We start from the raw sequence: 18,278 nt of genomic DNA, 5'->3' as shown, positions 1-18,278 counted from the left end.
CATGCGATGGTGAAAGTTATTGATACTCAAAGGGGCATCAAAAAAGAAGAGGTGGAGATATCATACCCATCAAGCTGACGCTGACGCTGAATCTAAAGCTAAAGCTGAAACTGAACTGGGTTATTTGTGTGGCATTTGGCTTGGCTATATAAGGACGAATTTCATTGTGTATTCAGAGCACCATAGCCAACATATGAGTTCGAAAGGAGCTAGTGCATTTTTAATTACACAATGAGTTCAACTCTACACGAGCTTGTAAACTAGTTTATTGAACTGTGAAGCATTGTGGTTGAATTGAACCCAGTGTTGTTGTTCTAGCTATACCTAAAAAAGGACTAAAGGACATTTGTGGAACTATTAGGTATATTGTTTCGGAAGTAGAATGTGACGACTTTGGACAAAAATTACCTTTCGTCAGGGTTTTGTAATTCGTATAGAGCTTTGTGAGCTGAATAATTAAATCAACCTTAACTTTCTTCTATCATATGCTAAAGTGTGGTTTAATATTGACGAAGTTTTATGATGAAAATAAATTGATTCATTAACAAAGAGCACTGAAGTTGAAGTGCAATTATATAATTCGTGTTTGCCAATTATTTCCGGATGATTTATTGGATCCATAAGTTAAAGGGACTTGTATTTTGCCAAGTAAGTATTGTGCAACTTTAATTAAGTTCAATTGGCATGTCAAGGATCTTTTTTTAAGGTTATCAAAACTTTTAGAGGTTTGATCTACTTTGGTGTAATTCGTCGTTTTTATTTTGTAAAATACAAGGTTGAGTTTTAAAACACTTGCATTTGTGGTTCAAGGCTGGATTTTAAGTGCTAAGCTTTAAAGATGCAAGGTATTGGTTTATTAATTGCATAACAAAATAAACCCAATAAAAAGCGTATATTGTAGAGTTATTTATTTATTTAAATTTCCAAGTCTTGGGTTTGAACCCTTCCTGTGCCATCTAAAGTTTTTTTTCACGGGTACTGCCTCTTGCGTGGAATTGACAAATCTTCCAAGAGTAATTCTTTTTATAAAAAGTGCTTTCTCAAATTAGCCGTATGGATTCGGCTTAAAACTGTAGGTCCCCTCCAACCCTGATAACAGTACTCGTATACCGGAACGGTTGAGAGTTGTAAGTTACCAATGGCTGAAACACAAACATTATTTAGCTTCGACTTCTCCTGACGTTTACGAGTTTAGCTATAGGAATTCAATGAATACTATCACAATGAAGCTTTGACCTCACGTTTCGTGTGACAATAAGGAAAAGAACGTAATAGAAGCTCTTCAAATTTGCTAAACATTTGCTTTGTCCGACAGCTCAACAGCTGTAAAAAAAGTCAATAAACAAAATACATTTCCTTTTGGAGGGATTCACATCGGTTACTAGAAAATGACAAAAGGGATGTTATTAAAATATACACTTAGTCCAAAAAGTCTCCGTACAGCAGTATGGTTTTCGTTACAATAGGTCCACTATTGATGTCATGGTTAACTTCACAGAACAGTGGACCAAATTTTTACATCGTTTTGAAGAAAGTTTTAAAAGCATTTGATAGAGTTTGGCATCAAGCTCTCTTATCGAGTAAGCGTGTTTTTGGTATCGATGAATCTTTTCTCTGTTGAATTAGAAATTACCTTAGGGACCGTTCAATTCAAGTAGTATTGGACGGATTCAAATCTGATATTTACAATTTAAACGCTGGTTTCCCCCAGGGCTCCGTTTTCTCTCCGACGCTCTTCCTTATTTTTATAAATGATCTTTGGTCTGAAACTTCTAACCCACTAAATTGTTTCGCTGTTGGCAGTTTACTCAGTTTTTCATATTCGTTTTTAGATTCGCATCCTTGTTCCTTGGATGTGGACCACTAACGGCAGCGTATGATAAGCTCATTATATTCTGATCTTGACAGTATTGTTCAATGAGGAATCAAAAACCGTGTAGAATTTAGTGCTTCGAAAACTTAATGCTGTCTACTGCCGCAAAGGTTAGACCTCCCCCAATGCCACTTTCCATGAGTGGTACTTGCATCGAGGAGACTGAACAGCTATCAGTCTAAGGTATGTGCATCACAAACCACTTATTGTGGAGTGATCACATATGTATTTTACATCGCCGAAGGTGCTGCTAAGTGTTTAGGTTTTTTCCGACGATGCAAGAAGTTTTTACCCCCCTTGCTTAAGTATAACTCTCATATTTGGGATGGTGCTCCAATAGCAGACTTGAGTCTTCTGGATAGAATTGAAAAAAATCTCTTAAAATGATTGAAGATCGTTCTATCACCGAGACATTTGCTTCTCTTGAAAACCGCCGCAAGGTCTCATGCATGTCATTGTTTAATCGTTATTTTTATAAACAATGCTCTATTGAAATAGCATTCCTCCCTTTAAACAATTCAACCGCAATACCCGTACTGCTAGGAATGCCCATTATTTTACCCTTGAGCACAATTTCGGGCGTATTGTTAAGTACCGAGATTCTTTCATTAGCCGCACTACACGAATGTGAAATGCTTTAACAGGGTCAATATTTCCCACTCATTACAATGTGCAGACATTCAAAACAAATGTGCATCGGTTTCTCCTTTCTAATCCTATCCTCCTTTCCTAATTTCTCGCACTATGTAAAATCATTATAAGGGTATTCATAACCGCTTTATAGTGCGCTCTAGGTATAACTTATTTTCTTTTTGGTCTACTTAGTAACTTCTCTTGACTTTTTTTAATTCCAAATTTAATTCTAATGCAAAAATAGTTTCAAGAACCGCGAAAAAATTCGGGGACAATTGATAAATTCATCGTGTTTTTTCGCTAGTCTTAGATTTTGATTTGAATCGAAATATGGACACATTTGAAAGGCATCCAGAAGCTATCAAATTTTCATGTTCATAATGGAGAAATTAACAAATTCTCTAAGATTTATTCTTGTCATGAGAAAGTGTTTTTCGAATTTGGCATAAAAACTTGTAGCCCCCCCCCCCCCCCCCCATTTATTAAATTATCAGTACACAGTAGTAGTTGCTTGGTCACTAGTCCTTGGTTTTATTCGCCCAAATTTGTGTGTTTGTTGATAAATAAGCAATTCGATTAATAAATTCAAAATAAATAGGCTTTTTGCTTTGAAAAGATCCTCCGAGACTTTAACCGTAAATCATGATATTGCCAAAATCTCGAGATTTTACTTCACCGCTCTTCTTTTTGTTTTGATTTTGAAGTTTATGATAATACTACAAAAGAGCATAAGGCCAATATTTGAGCCAAAATGACTGCTTTTGCTCCCGAGTTATTGGTAGTAAAAACGTGTTTAGTTTTATCAAATTAGTTCAATTTTTGAAGTAATAGGAATTAGATGACACACCCTTAAATCTCCGAATAGAATTTATATTCCCATCAAATTCTTGAATATCCGTCCTGAAATTCTTTTAAGAATATTTGGTATCTAACTTGTGTGGATAAATATTATGTTCAAACTATTTTGCTCCTTTCAATTGCCCAAGAAAAAATCTGAATTGAAACTAAAAGAAGAGTATATTTTCATATGCTCTTAAACTTTCTTCTAAGAGTTTCTTAGAAAATAATCAATCAATCCAAAGATACATTTTTATCGAAATCAATCATTGCTCCAATAAAAAGAAACTATGTATTTGCATTTTCATGTACAATATCTATACAACTTTCAATATGTTTTCTAAAAGTTTCCAACACTATAGAAACACTGTAGAACAAAAAAAAAGAAAGGCAAACATATTGAAAAGTCGAAAACAATTTTGAAAAAACTTTTCCTAACATAAATTTAATTTTTCCAACAACCAGAATTTTCATAACACCATCTTTATAAGCAAACCAAGTAACTTCATTAAATCAAACTCTTTAAACTTTTGTGGCGGCTGGCGGGGAAAGAATTGAAATCATGTTTAACATAATTCTTCTCTAAACGATCAAACTTCAAAGATTTATCCAACTTCAATGAATTTATATCAATATCTTGAACCGAAATTGGATTAACGTGAAAATTTATAAAAGTTTAATCCTTTTTGAATATCCTTCCTTTTGATTTATTTTTTCTTGCACTTATACTCGTACTTATATGCAACTTTTAAATTCTATACATCCTTAAACTTTCACCACAAATACAAAAAAAAGAAAAATAAAGATCCATAGGAGAAGATAGAAAACAATAATAAAATATATAAGAAGAGGAAGACCTTTTTGAGAGTGTAGAAGTTGTGTCCATTTGCCCCCGAGCCGAGACAATGCACCCACGCTCGCTATTGAAAATGATGATAAACATTCTTTATAAGGACCTGGTCAACATGAAGCAAACGATGCAAACTGAAAATCCTTCTGGCATAGTGATAAGTGTTTGTTGGCGCTACCACATCTAACCATATACCAACCTCGGTGATGACAAAAATATCATCATCAACAAACAACAACCGACACCAATATTAAAACCAGGATAAGGAACAACAGCCAGGGATAGAAGAAGAAACAGGAGCTAAAGGACGAAATGTGAAAGTAGAAATCTAGAAAATGAGAAAACTTTTCTAAAAGTATATATTCGACTCGAGAAGAGAAACGAAAGGAATGTAAGCAGGATCAAGGATGGAGACGCATTTTTTCTTCCTTTTTGCCTCTGTTTCTATGACTAAAGTTTAAAAAGATTTCAATTTTGTTCGTCCTGTCTGAGTTGGTTTGTTTGTGTATAGTTTTTCATTTCGATGCAATTGGCAGCAGAAGAGGGAGGGAAGTGGAAGTTCAACCACACAAGCTCATAGAGCCAAAGGGCAAAGGAACAGGAAGAAAGTATCTCCGCCCGTGGCAAGGAAGTGGAAAACAAATAACATTTTCAGTGTCATCATTTTCTTTCCTCAAAGGACCTCCCGATAATTTTAAAAGAGTGCGTGGGTGTAGGAAGGACGATAATGCCCACGGGTCAATATACTTAAAAAGTCACGCGGAAAATACTCGTTGGTTACTGATGGTAACTGCGGGTCATTCAATGACCTGGCATTTTTTCAACTCAAAAGAAAAAGACTCATTTCTTTGATTTGATTTTTCTTTCTTATTCTTTTCTTTTATTTTTAAGCGTGTCAAAAGTCAATTTAAGTAATGTTTAGGTAAATAAGTATTAAAGGTCTGTAGCTGTTATAGGTTGCATGACTTTGAGTCCTTAGCAAGTGTTTAATCGGAGAAATCGATTTCTTTTATGGTAAATTTATAGCTCGTTAAGGTTAAACAAGTTGTGAAGCAGAAGTAAGGAAAACACTGCATGTGACGAAAAAGGGATTTTAACCCCGTTGTGCATTGAAGGATATAAATTGTTAGTAAATGGAAGAAGCAGTAAATCAAATTGTATTTGCTTTAAATAAATAGAAGTATTTCGAAAATCATTTTTATTTCCAACATTTAAGTTTGCCATAATAATTTTCTCCAAATAGTACCGTTTATGAACAATTTTTTAACAGAAGCTAAGGTTTAAACTTTAGTCTTCTTATATTATGTCTTCTTATTGCACTATGAACTAAAAACCTAAATATAAGGTAGTGTTAGTGCTGATTGGGTACATTTAACTATCGAAACAAAAAATTAATTATATATATTCAAAATGGACTAAAATTTTAAATTGATTCTTATAAAATATCTAAATAAAAGTTTCAAATTGGCTGATTTTGAATAAAATTCTTACTTTTCTTGCTTTTTTCGAATGTCGTAAGCTTTGTCGATCACAGGAATGTGTTTTTTAAAAGAAACAAGGTGAACTAAAAAAAATTTCCAGTCGTTTGTGTAAGCGTCTGGTAGCTCTATTCGGAATAAACAAGTTTGTTTGAAAATGACTATCACATTTTTTTGTGATAGCTTTTTAGGTATCAATTTGACTATCACCTTATGTAGAACAAATTCGATCATTTTGATTGTCATTTATCAACAATCACCTTAGCCGATTCTATCCCTGCATAGATATGAAACTGACAGTAAGACAAAACAGAGGGCAGATCATTAATGAACAATGAAAACAGTAAAGGTCCAAGGATTGATTCTTGAGGAACACCATAATTAACAGGGTGGGGGATTGCAAACGATTGGACAAATATGAGTAAATAAGTTTTTAGTTGTGTCAGAGAAGCTAAATAGTGTCGTCAATTCATCACCGAGAATATTATGGTATACACAGTCAAATGCCTTTGAAAAGTCAAGTAAGGTTATCACAGTTGCAAATTTCTTGTATTAATCATGTTTTATGTCATCAGATTCGTTGAGTAAAGCTGAAACATAACTACGTCCAGACCAAAATCAAGATTGCAAAGGATTATCAGACTTTCAAAAACTTTAGATAGAAAAGATAGGATAGCTATCGGTCTATATTCCTTCTTCTTTCATTGTTTCGATGTCTTTCATAGGATGGGATAAGTACATACATGTCATTATAATGGTGTTGAATATGCGCTAAATGTGTGGAAGTATGAATTGATTTACCTATGTACCTGATAATCATCTACGGCACTTACCGAAAAGGTGTTAGTAGTATTATTCTTTGCACGCCTAGAAAACATTTCACTGAATTGGGTTTGTGAAGTAGATAATTTAACATTCAAATATTCGAAATCAATATTATCATCACAAGATTGGACATCTTTTCTCAAACCAATATTCTTAACTTCGTTTCAAAAAACGTTGACGACCGACCAGAGTTAAACTTATTATTATAAAATTTGTATTTCGCAATTTTGATCAAATTCGTTACAGAATTATTTAACCGTTTAAAGTCGAGGAGCATTTCTGGGCAACAAAAACGTCTCCAACGTCGGTATGAGACATCAGAGACGCAGAGAGGCAAGGAAACTTCAAGATTTCATACGACACGTTTTTAATGTAACATGTTTGTTAAAAAGATCTTAAATCACTGGATAATTTGTCAATTCCTCGCAAGATGCAGTACCCTTGAAAAAAAAAACTTTAGCCAGGGATTGAACCCAAGACCTCTTGCATGATAGTCCAACGCACGAATAATCACCATGCCACGGGTGACCCACCCATTCATAATTGTGTCTTTTTTTAAGATATCAAACATTTAAAATTTGACAATTTAGGGAAGTAGTTTTTAGCTTTCGAAAGGCATCATATCGATTACTTACCAGAGCCTCTACCACACACTACCATACTTACAAGATTATTGTCACAGATCCAAATTTTGACGCCAATTTTTTCAAAAAATTTTTGAATATTCAATTTTTGGCCTATGAAGCTGCCAATTTTGTCTCGTGTGCTGATTTTCAGTTTTATTTCATCTATGACTTGTTAGTATTAACTTTGGTATTCAAAAAGAAGGATAATAGAATCAAATTTGGAGACTTGTCAATATCACACAAGTTTTCGATTTTCCGCAGGGTGTGCTCGAAAAAGTTCAGTAAAGAAGGTATAGTGTCGCTTTTAAGACCAAAATATTTTCGCTTATTTGCCCGCTGGGTTAATCTTAAGTCTCACACTATGGTTTATTCTAGTGGGCCAACATTTACTAAATTGTCAAAGTTATTCAATAGGTTTTATAGAATGAAGACTTATTTTCTAATGTTTAAGATCACGAATATTCTTGTATTTCAAATAATGTCCCAAGATTTTTACACAATTAATGAGAAAAGTTTAGTAAAAATCTTTATAGGTAAAATATCATACTTTGAAGTTTTTATGCAAAAAGTTGTAATAAAACCGTTTTGAATTTATTTCAAATCATTTGTTTTAAAAACTTGACAAAAAATGTATTCTTAGGCTTTCTAACTAAATTATGATAACTTATTTACAATGTATTACTTATAGGCTTAAGCTGTTTGTAAAAGTCTTTTTTTTGTGTGTCGTTACAACGTGCATTCTCACGTTACAAAACATTGAGAAGGTCCTTTTAATCTTTTGGGAAGTACTTTTGAGATTTTGTTATTATGAGGACTAATTTCTTCGTTTCAAAAATTTGCCATAAGGTTTTATCCCTTTATTTTCTTATAACGCAGTATTAGATTTAAGGATTGGATATAAGGCTTTGGGCATTATTTTGTCATAAAAACAACTTTAAATAATAAATATCCAGAATTTATTTTGTCAAATCTCTTATTAACATATTTATCTAGTCCTTCAAAATTAAATTTTCGTTTTTAATTGAAACATTTAATTTCAACTTAAACATTTAAATTATTGAAGTTTGTACCATAAACTGCAATTCATATCATTTTAATTATTTTTTAGATATTTAAGAAATTAAATTAAATCATAACTGATTTAAAATATTTTTGATGCTTCAATTTATTTATGCAAATAAGTGTGTAGGTACGGAAGAGAGATGTACCTGATGTGTACATACCTAAAGCTTTATGCAAACAAAATAATTTCCACTTTCACGTCTGAATTTTGTTGTGATCTTTTTTTAAAAAACAAATCAAAAAATCAAAACTATTTATAAGTTGAATGCAAATATTTGTATAATAAAGCAACTTAAATAAAAAAGCAGTATAAAAATACACACACACAATTTTATGCAACTAAAACTAGGTCAATTTCATCTCAGCCGCCTCAAGTGTATCTCGTAGAAACAAAAACTTCTCCTCATAAACTTTTCATCAAAATAAATCTCAAAAACAAAAAAGAAGCCTCATTTATATGGAACTCTATTAAGAAAAAAAAAAACAATAACAAGACAAAATATAAACGGTAACATTTTTCCACACAATAAATCCTAAAAACGTTTGCCAATTTTCTCTCATAGTTTATGTACGAATTTTCTGCGTCGGTCGTATCTTCTCTGATGTCCTTATAAATTCATATAAATGCTGGTCTGCTGCTTGGCATGTTTAATATTAATCTCCGTCATTCTTGTTTATAGGTGAATACTTCAAACTTCAACAACTCAGCTGGCTGCGAGGAAACGATTTAGTGACGTGTCAGAGTGAAACACTGCTCTAAAACCCAACCACCCACCCACTCACGTTTCGTTTCGAAAAGGACCTGGTTTTCATTCGACATACTTGTACTATTTTATATCCAGTGTGAAGGCTCAACAAAATCGAAGTGAAATGATCCACATCCGGTGAGCTGGAAATGAGGTGAGGTGAGAACGAGTACACGCACAGACACACAGAGAATACGAGAGTACCTATAGGACGAACAACCTATAAGCGCAAGGCCAAAGGATTTTAAACTTCTGTCCGCTTCCGCACAACCACAAAGAGCACATGGGAAAATCCACGGACTCAGGATAATTATCACTAACCCACCACCATCGACACCGCCGCGCACTGCACCGCAACGTACCGTAACGCCTGCCGTCATTCAACTTCAACTGCCCAAAGGGCAAAGCCCAACTGAAGACCGAAAACCGAACTCACAAACTCAACCCACTGAAATAAAGGATCAAAGTGTAATAAAGAAATTTTCAATTCCTTTTTTTCCGTTTTCTCGTCGAATTTTTCCACACCAAAGGACCAAACGAAGGACAGCAGAAAATACCAAAAAGTGGTTCGCAGCTGACTCAAACAACACACATTGTTTATCATCAAGGACACGCTGCACCACAGGCAGGTTTTGAGCAGAAACCAACCCAAGTAGACAGTGGGTGAGGTGAGGCAAAATAAGAAACCAGAGAGGCAGAGGAAGAGGAAACACGACCACAGTAAACAACAATCCAGCACGGAAACGTCCGATTAAATGTCTGCCGTGGAATTAAAGACTCCAGTCTCTGTTATGGATTTTCGCCAAAGACAGGTGAGTGAGCAATTAATCATTTCAGAATTTAACCCGTTTTATAATTTATTCTCAAAGAGGATTTTCGGTTTTTCTATATACATACATAAAAGTATACAAGAAGTGACGTATAGCATTGTCCTCAATTAAAAGTCGGATTAAGTTTAGCTTAAGGTGTATTTTTAAATGTAAACTAATCCATTAGAAGGTCTATACCTTTAGCTTATCTAGAGCCTACTTTGCCCTTTATCTATTTTTACTTATAAAAGTTTATCTTTTACCTTGAGATTAACTTTTTAAAAAGGCTTTAATCTTTTGATAGGTAATTTTACTTTATACAGACAAATGGGACTTCTTTTGGAAAAGTTCAATGTTGTTTTCCTTAAAACAAAAAAAAATATCCCCTCGGTTAGGTAAACAATTTGAGAAAGTTCGGAATTGTTGTCTTAAGATTCTCTTTTCTAGCATGTACGGGATTAAAATTAAACCACAGTTAATTTACCAATTCAGGTGAATTAACTTTGGAATAAGAGAGGGACCTTTTGACTTCCTTTATGTATCGTAATTGAAAAACTAAATCAAGGCTTTATGCATAGTTGATTGATTATGTACAGAAGTTTAACAGGATTTTGATTCATTTTGTAGTAAACAAAAATTAAGTTTATTGACAGTGGGACCACGAAGAATTGAAATAAGAACAGGATTCTTTTCAATAATTCTATCAAATTTAACACATTTTTATTTATTTTACTGCAATTGGACTCAACTTATTTAACATGCATAGTTATTTTTAAGCGCTCGGTTACCCGAAACAAAGCCAATTGATTATTGAAAAAAATTAAATTTCTGAGTATAATAATTCTAGACTAAAGTTCAAATTTTGGCACATAAAGCTAAGTTCCCGAAATCGACTTGAAATGAAATCTAAACAAAAAATCTAGAAAAATTGTTCTAAGGGTTCTTTCTTTTGAAATCACTTAAAGTAAAATTAATGCAGCATTTTAGAAGCTGTAATTTTCCACACAAATCAAGTATATTACAAAATTTTTAAAACTTAATTTTCTATAATAGAAATTTTTTCTTTTTTAAAACAATTTCCTTTTGCCGAATTTAAGAATCTTGAAAATGAAAATATGTATGTATGTGAAATCAATGAAATCTGTTTTTCAAAAACTAAAAAAACTTGCGTTGACCTGTTTCGTTACTCACATTATGCTTTAACACAAAAGGTTAGAGCTATTAAAAGAAAACACTTCTGCGATATGTTACTTTAGCAAAACTTTAACTGATTCCTCAACGCATGTAGCAAACACTTTCCAAGTGATTTTAAAAAATTATTTTTTGGTGATGCTATACAGAATTTAATCTTTCCTTGTAAATGGGCTACCTAAAATTGACAATCATTTTGTTAAAATCGGACCAAAAGTTCCTGAGATTAGCGCTTTCAAACAAAAAAACAAACAAACAAGCTCTTCAGTTTTATAAAATTAGTATAGAATTCATTGTCTTCAAACAGTGGAAGAAGTTTTTTGAACATGATAAATTTTAATTGAATATAAGAATGAAACAATAACAACTTGTGTGTGCTACCACCAAGTTCATAGGCTGGAGTTATAGCTATTTCACGGGGGCCAACCCGATCATCAGACTCCTTTAGTGGTGCTTAATCGCTTTTTGTTCAATTTAATTTTTTGAAGAACTTTTGCCCGAGCTGGGCTTGAACAAGCGATCTAGCGTGTGAGGAGCTAGTGCACTACGCTCTAAGCCACCGCACCCACATGAAAGTTGTAAGCCAATTACAGGTTTTTTCGTTCTATCGAACTATACTGAACCGATTAGCATTTTTCTAAGCACACACAAGTAATTGTTGTTGTTTTATTCAGTTTCTTTCTATTATCTCCTCTCTTTTTCATAAGCCAACGATTTCGATTGGATTCGTATGAGGAGGGAGATGGGGCGAAAGAGTTGACACGGGTCAAGATTTTTAATTTTTACAATTTTGGAGGTTTTTTGTATTAAATTGAACAAAAAGCGATTAAGCACCACTAAAGGAGTCTGATGATCGGGTTGGCCCCCGTGAAATAGCTATAACTCCAGCCTATGAACTTGGTGGTAGCACACACAAGTTGTTGTTGTTTCATTCTTATATTCAATTATAAATTCGGCAAGCAGCTGCCTTAAACTGTGAGTATAAAATTTCATACAAAAAACCTCCAAAATAATAAATTTTAATTTTTAATAATTTGTAATTTTTTTAGGATTTTATAGATAGAAGAAAGTTAAAAATACAGAATAGTAATTTGTTTTTTTGAGTGAGAAAAATGAGGTCAGAAATTGATCAAGTTGTAAGGGATTTTGTGTATAAGATTAAATTTCTTTGCAAAATATGTTTTGTATGTTTTTGTAATATGGCTTGTACATTATTTACGAAACTCTTATAGTAAAATTAAAAAACGATCAATAATTGATAACGTTAAAACGACTATTTTTGCAAAAGATTCAACCCCAATTTTTTAATGATCGAAAATTTGACATATATTGTCAATTGAATTAAAGTTAAAAGACCTGGAAATAATTGCAATCGGTTTTTAATTAATTAATTCGTGAATTGAAATTTTGTAGATCAAAGGTGCACACAAAAATATGTTTGAGATTTCTTTAGCTCCGTTTGTTCTACTGCCATTTTTATATCTTAATTTGTTCTCAGCATGTAACCTTTGGCATCGGCGAAAAATCAAACAATCAAACAAACGAATCAAACAATAAAATGTTCTTCGATGTTCGCACTACTGACAATTACTGCCAGAATATAGAGGGCATTAGTAACTGTAGAGAGAGCTCAATTTCCTTAAATAATATCTAAGGCCGTCGTCACACATATCTATTCATGATCTTATCTCACATGTACATACATTATTTTATCTCAAAACATTTTGATGTTTCGACGAAAAATATTGGCAAGGAATTCAAAATAAAAAATACAAACATTTGGTTCTACAATTATCACGATCATTATTTTTTTCGAGCTGAATAAGTAAATGAAATATTTTTGCTATAACTTCAAAAGTAAAACTAATAGCTTCTTTGGCCCAGTTTGCTATAATCTATTGTTGCTTTATTTTCAATACTTTATGTTTATGTACGGAAAGAAATTGTTCATAGGCAAGGTCAATGAAATTGTTTTAACTTGCCTCTTCGATGACTAAACAAAGTTTTGACTTGATTTAAGTTTTTGTAATTGACTGTTCAATATAGTTGAAATTACTAACTTTAAACATTGTCCCGCAAAACATACAATGAAAAATAAACTAATTTTTAGTTTTTTTTTTGACACGATATAAAAAACAAAAGGAAATGAACTTGTTTGTAGATTTGATCATTTTTTTAACATTAAAATAAATAAAACGGAATTCTGAGAATGCCTATCAGTTAAACCTTGAGCTAAATTTTGAACTTACTTACTTACTTAAGGTGGTGCTACAGTCCTGTGTGAACTAGGGCCTCACCCAACAAACTTCTCCATCTAGCTCGGTCCCTAGCTAGATGTCTCCAGTTTGGCGCTCCAAGTTGAGTGAGGTCACCTTCCACTTGTGCGCGCCACCTAATCCGCGGTCTTCCTCTACTGCACTGTTCTGTGGGTGTGGATTCGCAGACTTTCAGGGCCGGAGCATTGGTTTCCATGCGCTCTACGTGACCCAGCCATCTTAGTCGTTGGACTTTTACCCTTCTGGCTAAGTCTACGTCGCTGTACAGTCCGTACAGCTCGTCGTTCCATCTTCTCCTCCACTCCCCTTCGATGCATTGGGCACCCTAGATCACAAGAAGAACTTTTCTCTTGAAGCGACCCAAGGTGCTTTCATCCGCTTTTGTCATAGTCCATGCTTCTGCACCGTATAGCAGGACGGGGATGATAAGGGTTATATAGCAACACTTTGGTCCCACGAGAGAGGACTTTACCACTTAATTGTTTTCTTAGTCCAAAGAAACAGCGGTTAGCAAGAGTTATTCTGCGTTTGATTTCAGCGCTGGTTTAGTTTTCTGCGTTTACAGCGGAGCCTAGGTAGACGAAGGCCTTGACTACCTCAAAGTTACGTCTGTCGATTGTGACGTTTTGACCAAAACGTTGGTGTTGTTTGTCCTTTCTTGACGATTGCATGTACTTTGTTTTACCCTCATTAACCGTGAAACCCATTTTTTCCGCCTCTGCCTCAATATTCACAAAAGCCCCATTGACATCCCGCTGAGTTCTTCCGATTATGTCAATATCATCAACATATTATACTATTCAACAGCCAGTGAGTTCTGCACTATTCTTTCAAGTACGTTGTTAAAAAAATCACAAGACAGCACATCAACTTGTCTAAAATCTTTTTTGACATCGGAAGGTTCAGTTAAGTTGTTTCCAACCTTTATGGAGCAGCGCCAATTCTCCATGGTCATCCCGCACAAATGGACGAGTTTGGCAGGTATGTCAAACCTAGACATGACTCTATACAGCTCGTCCCTGTAGATGCTGTCATATGCGGCCTTGAAATCAATGAAAAGATGGTGGGTGTCGAGTTAGTGTTCTTGGGTTTTTTTTTCAGAATACGCCGTAATGTGAATATTTGGTCGACTGTGGACTTTCCTGGTCTAAAACTGATAAGGACCTATCAGGTTTTTGTCGATGGGCTTTAGACGTTCTCATATTACGGCAGAGAAGATTTTGTAAGCGATGTTAAGTAGATTGATTCCTGTATAGTTCATGCAGTTTAGAGGGTCTCCTTTTTCAGAATTTTATCCTTTCTTCCGACCATATCTTACAGATAAATAAGTACATCAAGTCATCTCCAGCTGCTTTAAAGAGTTCGGCATTCAAGCTATCCGCTCCTACGGCTTTTTTAGACTTCAGCTTAGATATGGCAATCTTTACTTCGTCTAAGTCGGTAGGACGAGATTGTTGGCTTTCGTAGTCTATGTTGGATGGAGCATCCTTCCTGACCACGGAATTTGGATTGTCGTCGCCGTTATACAGTCTTCAGAAATGGTCCTTCCATATCCTCAGCATTGAGCTAAGTTTTTAACACTCTTTTAAATACTCTTTTCAGCTGCACATTAAGAATGTTAAATTTTTCATCTACATTTTTGTTTTTCCTCTCAATTTTAAAATCAAAACTTTACTCTTCTGTACTATATTCATCTGTATCTCCTTTGAAAGCCTTCTTCTTCATAATCATAATCCCTTAAATATACGCATAAAATAGCTTTTCTTTTAAAAAACAACATTATAAAAATAATTTTCTTATAACCTACATATTAAATCCCAACGACAAATGGTTTTTGCACACTACCCTTGAAAACAAGTCTTCTATTTTTATTTTTCATTTTGTAGAAAAACACAAACATTAAATCCTAATATACTCAACTCATATGTCAGTTAACTCCTCCGAATTCCTATAATAATTCTGAAAAATGATGATTCTAAGAAAAACATACGTTCAAGAATCTTTTAAAAATTACTCTACAATATGTCAGTTGTCAGACAAAATGAACTAAGTTATATACCTTCCCAAAAAAGTAATATAAATTAATTTACGAGTTCTTAATGGGAATATATGTCAGAGAGTGTATCTTATAGACCCAGTTATATGTAGAACCTATCATATATAAGACTTAATCAACCTTGAAATTTTACGTACCATTAGATTATAGTAACATTAATTTTATGTCCCCCTTTCTCCCATTTAAGGTCTTTAATGAATCAGTTCAAGTTGAAAACATTTAAATCTTTTGTTTCAAGTCCAAGAAAACTTTAAACTTCAAATTCAACAGAATACACACGTAATAACCAAAACCAACCAATCCAATTAAATTTAAACTCGCAACCTCCAATCTGACTTCTAACAACATAGGTAAGAGTTATGCCAAACACTACTCAATTTAATTGCATAATTAATTATGTATGTTACCGACCTACACAACAGCCAAAAGATGTGGGCTGGATTGAGAGCAATTACCCCGGGGCGTAATGGTGCACCGCAAGTGTACCAAGTGAGTCTGGTGGGTGAGTGACTGAAGTTAAAGCCAAAGGCTCACATCCCATCCCAATATTCTCCCAACTCACGACTTACCAATCAAAATCCATCGAGAACAAAATTTTTATAATTGAAGAGAAACAACAAACTCCTCGAACACAACCATAACAAACATCCTGGGGAGTTTTTCAAGATTTTTCTTTCGACCGAAATGTAATCCCTTCTCAACCACCTCTCCTCTCACTATATCGGCCCCTATCACCCATATACGAGTACTATCCCTTCCGAGCTTTTGAAACAATAAATTGGATTAAGCCCCTGTTGGTTGAGTAATGTCGGTAATGGAGCTCGACTCGCAATAAAGAATAACAACAAAAAACAAAATCCTGCGAATTAAGGACCTGGAACTGGATGATTTTGTTTTTCGCACATTGCAAAGCATCACGCCGCCGCCATCTTTTACTCGAAGTACCATTTTATATATTTGATTACTCGTAATCTGGGCTTGATTAATTAGCTGACAAGGGCAGATGTCTAGAGTAATGAGTGTTTTACCAGTTGTTGTTTCCCTATGTAAGAACTTTGCATCATGAGATCCTTATACGTAGAACCAGGATTTAGGGGTTATCCTAATTAACAAATTATTTTGATTTAGTTGATAAGCCTTCGATCGATATATTTCAATGTAAAGAAAGGTGTTGCTCTGTTGCTTCTGATTTGTTTTGTCAGTTGATGTGTGGCTTGTGATGAGGTTTGAGGAAGGCCTTTGGCCCATCATCCCAATAACAACAAGATTAGTCGGGAGTTAAATAAATAACCCAAGATTTCAAATTAAAGATTAATTGCTTTCCGAAATCAACTCCAACGGTGTGTGGATCCATTTCAGTTTTACTTTTTTTCAAGATTGATGATGGATTGTGTATCACGTTTCTCGAAAAGACTACGACCGACAGCAGGAATCATCATTGCTGTAGTCATAGTGATTGTATTCAAATTGTCGGATGTGAGTTGGTTGGGATTTAGAGGGTGGGGGTGGGAAGGACATAAAGGATCCCCCGCAGTCCATGAAGAAGATTTGTTTTTTTGTTTGAGCTGTTTAATGCTTTTTTTCCAAACGAAAACTGCCAGATTATGTATTTAGTCCATTTCGTCCGTGTTCTAAGAAGAGCTGTAGGTTAGGTATGCATAGCTTCATCATGCGAGAAGAATGAGAATGGGGATAGATGTCTGGTTAGGTAGGTAGGTTTGTATATTCGGTATAGGTGTATATATAGAGAGAAAGACAAGGTCGAAATTGGAATCGGGAAACTTGTGGTTTTATAATTTATGGTTCTCCTAGTTTGACTTTGCTGTTTGCTTATAATTTATGGAGCACCGGGTCTTTAATATTTTGGGATAATTAGGTTTGAACAGATGAGGACCTTTCTTCGACGACGATGATGACGTCGACTACGACGAAGACCGCAAATTTGTATTCATAATTCAAATTGAGGTTATATTAGCCCCAGTGTATTTATTCCCTGGGCACTTATCTGCTTTGTGTAGGCATCTTTTTTGTTTGAAGACAAGGAGACGTTGGCGTGGAATGAAGGTTTATATATAGATTATGTACCATGCGTTGTACAAATAAAAGTAGATACATTTAAGAAAAATACATAATGATAAAAGAGTAGAGCATAGAACACTGATAGTTTCATATTGGTGCTCTTTAAAATTTCATATAAAAATCTTCTTTAACTTTGCAATCAATAAATTTATTTTGTGTGTAATATGCTCATTCTGAAGGGGTTATTACTATCCTTAACATATTTAGAGTTAAAACGCAATTCGAGCGTTGTGAAAATATATAAGGATTTCAGAGAACATATCGTTGAACATTGTTCTCTAAGTTTTGAACATTCTTGATGTGCGGTTAAGAAAAATCTCTATACTTGAAAGTACATTTGGAATTGAGTTTAAGGGTAAAATGAAGTTCTTTCTTGAAATTTCGAGTATTATGTGCAACTCTTTGTGATAATTGTTTATGATGTGCTTTTGGGGGAACTAAAAGTTTTACTTCTCTCTGACATTAATAAACAGATTGATCAAATTTCTTAAAATAAACAGACTTTAATTTTAACTCCGTATGACTAATTTTGGTTCCTGGTTTTCATATGGGCCTTTTAAAAGTTTAACAGTTTTCCATACCTTGTGACTTCTGATATTAAAAAAAAATCTTATTTATCTTATTTGATTTAAAGAATTTAACACATTTTCCAATCTCTATTAGCTTAGGTTAGGTTGGAGTGGCTGTCCAGATGTCATTGACGCACGTAGACCTCAAGGGTCTATTGTGATACTACTAATGAGGTTACTCATGGGAGAGTAATGAACTTAAACAAACCATTTCGTACTTTTAATAAAGTTAGAGAGACGTTTTGTGTCAATCGTTGCCAGTTCACTGGTGTTATCGAAGAAGGGATTACCGAGAAAGTAATTCCTTCTAATGGAGAGTGCCGGACATGTACATAGAAGGTGTTGGACTGTTTCATCTTCCTCCTCGC

General features: G+C 34.1%; 1 protein-coding gene across 1 annotated transcript in view; it reads left to right on the top strand.

The window, feature by feature from the left end:
* Window positions 1-18,278, top strand: part of LOC129946217 (RNA binding protein fox-1 homolog 2-like) — a 453,881-nt gene that overhangs the window by 56,835 nt on the left and 378,768 nt on the right. The window contains exon 2 of the mRNA XM_056056318.1: window positions 8,865-9,742. Within this exon, the coding sequence (XP_055912293.1) occupies window positions 9,686-9,742 (57 nt within the window). The 5' untranslated portion in view covers window positions 8,865-9,685. The remainder of the gene's footprint in view (window positions 1-8,864; window positions 9,743-18,278) is intronic.

The sequence above is a fragment of the Eupeodes corollae genome, chromosome 2 (assembly GCF_945859685.1).
Source record: "Eupeodes corollae chromosome 2, idEupCoro1.1, whole genome shotgun sequence".
Taxonomy (NCBI): Eukaryota; Metazoa; Arthropoda; class Insecta; order Diptera; family Syrphidae; genus Eupeodes; species Eupeodes corollae.
Note: the sequence above shows the minus strand (reverse complement) of the source record. Positions and strands in the feature narration are given on the sequence as shown.